The sequence below is a fragment of the Mus pahari genome, chromosome 1, assembly GCF_900095145.1.
Source record: "Mus pahari chromosome 1, PAHARI_EIJ_v1.1, whole genome shotgun sequence".
Classification (NCBI taxonomy): domain Eukaryota; kingdom Metazoa; phylum Chordata; class Mammalia; order Rodentia; family Muridae; genus Mus; species Mus pahari.
This window is the reverse complement of record NC_034590.1, coordinates 73,819,604-73,821,067: the sequence shown is the minus strand read 5'-3', so window position 1 is coordinate 73,821,067 and position 1,464 is coordinate 73,819,604. Positions and strand designations below refer to the sequence as shown.

Sequence of the window (1,464 nt, the reverse complement as noted above, 5' to 3'; positions counted from 1 at the left end):
TATGATTCTGTACAATTGCATGTAGTCATGGAAGGTATAAATTGAATATCAGTTGAAGGGCTATGGAGTTTAGGGAGCTGTTACCTGTGCTGTGGGGGAAATTTTCTATTTGAGAGCAATTTACATTTCCAGAAATAACCCTTCACCAACACATCTGAATGTTAACCCAGTAATGGTTCACCAAGTTAAACTTGGTTGAAATCATATCTTTGGTTCTTGGTGCCCTATCTGGGGTTAATAAACAGTTGCTCACTATCTCCCTGGCAAACTAATACAATACTCCTCAAAAGTTGCTATATAGGTTCAGGAAATATTTCACTCTGTTTATAAGTTTCAAGTACAGGCATTGGTGGCAACAAATATCTATTAAACACTATTTTAGATCTCATCTGTAGTCTAGAAAACTTGGAATAAAACAAAACACTCAGGCAAGTTAATATATTTGAAGGTACACTATGTACAGCTAACCCTAGTAGATATTTCTTCATAATGTCTTATAGTTTGAGTTCTTCATGCATATGAGATGCTTGAGAAAGTTTCAGTCATTAAATAGGAAACATTCTAAAATAGAAACAGACCACAAAGTGATGTATAAGATTACCCCATTGAATATTAGAGAGACTAACTCTAGAGAACACAGTGCCATGAGGCTAAATTTTATAGAATCGAGAGGTATAGCAACCTGTTATGATAATTCACCCTGTCACTCTTCCTGACTCCTTAGTTCTGAATGTTTAGAAGACAGAGGATCCAGTTCTATCACTCACGTGGAAAATATTTTCTGCCTTAGGTTGGTTTTTATAAGATTATAAAGCCATGGTCATCCTTTACAACAGCAGCCTCCAAAAAGCCACTTTCTTCCTGACAGGCTTTCAAGGTCTGGAAGAATTCCATGGCTGGATCTCCATTCCCTTCTGCTCCATCTACTTAATAGTGCTTTTAGGAAACCTCACCATTCTCCATGTCATCCGGACTGATGCCACTCTCCATGAACCTATGTACTATTTCTTGGCTATGCTGGCCCTCACAGACTTGGGACTCTGCCTCTCCACGCTGCCCACTGTGCTAGGAATCTTCTGGTTTGATGCCAGAGAGATCGGTATTCCTGCCTGCTTTACTCAGCTATTCTTCATCCACACCTTGTCTTTAGTGGAGTCATCGGTTCTACTGTCTATGTCCTTCGACCGCTATGTAGCAATTTGCAACCCACTGCGTTATTCTACCATCCTGACTCCCAGAAGGATTGTGAAGATGGGGCTGAGCTCAGTACTCAGAAGTGCACTCCTCATTCTCCCATTACCATTCCTCCTTAAACGCTTCCATTATTGCCGCTCCCACGTGTTAGCCCATGCCTACTGTCTGCATCTGGAGATCATGAAACTAGCCTGCTCCAGCATCATTGTCAATCATATCTATGGACTCTTTGTTGTGGCCTGCACTGTGGGTGTAGACTCCCTGCTCATA

At 41.1% G+C, this 1,464-nt stretch overlaps 1 protein-coding gene across 1 annotated transcript in view; it reads left to right on the top strand.

The window, feature by feature from the left end:
- Window positions 1-816: 816 nt before the first annotated feature.
- Window positions 817-1,464, top strand: part of LOC110332499 (olfactory receptor 51G1) — a 942-nt gene continuing 294 nt past the window's right edge. Inside the window, exon 1 of the mRNA XM_021213760.1 lies at window positions 817-1,464. This exon is cut by the window's right edge and continues 294 nt beyond it. Within this exon, the coding sequence (XP_021069419.1) occupies window positions 817-1,464 (648 nt within the window).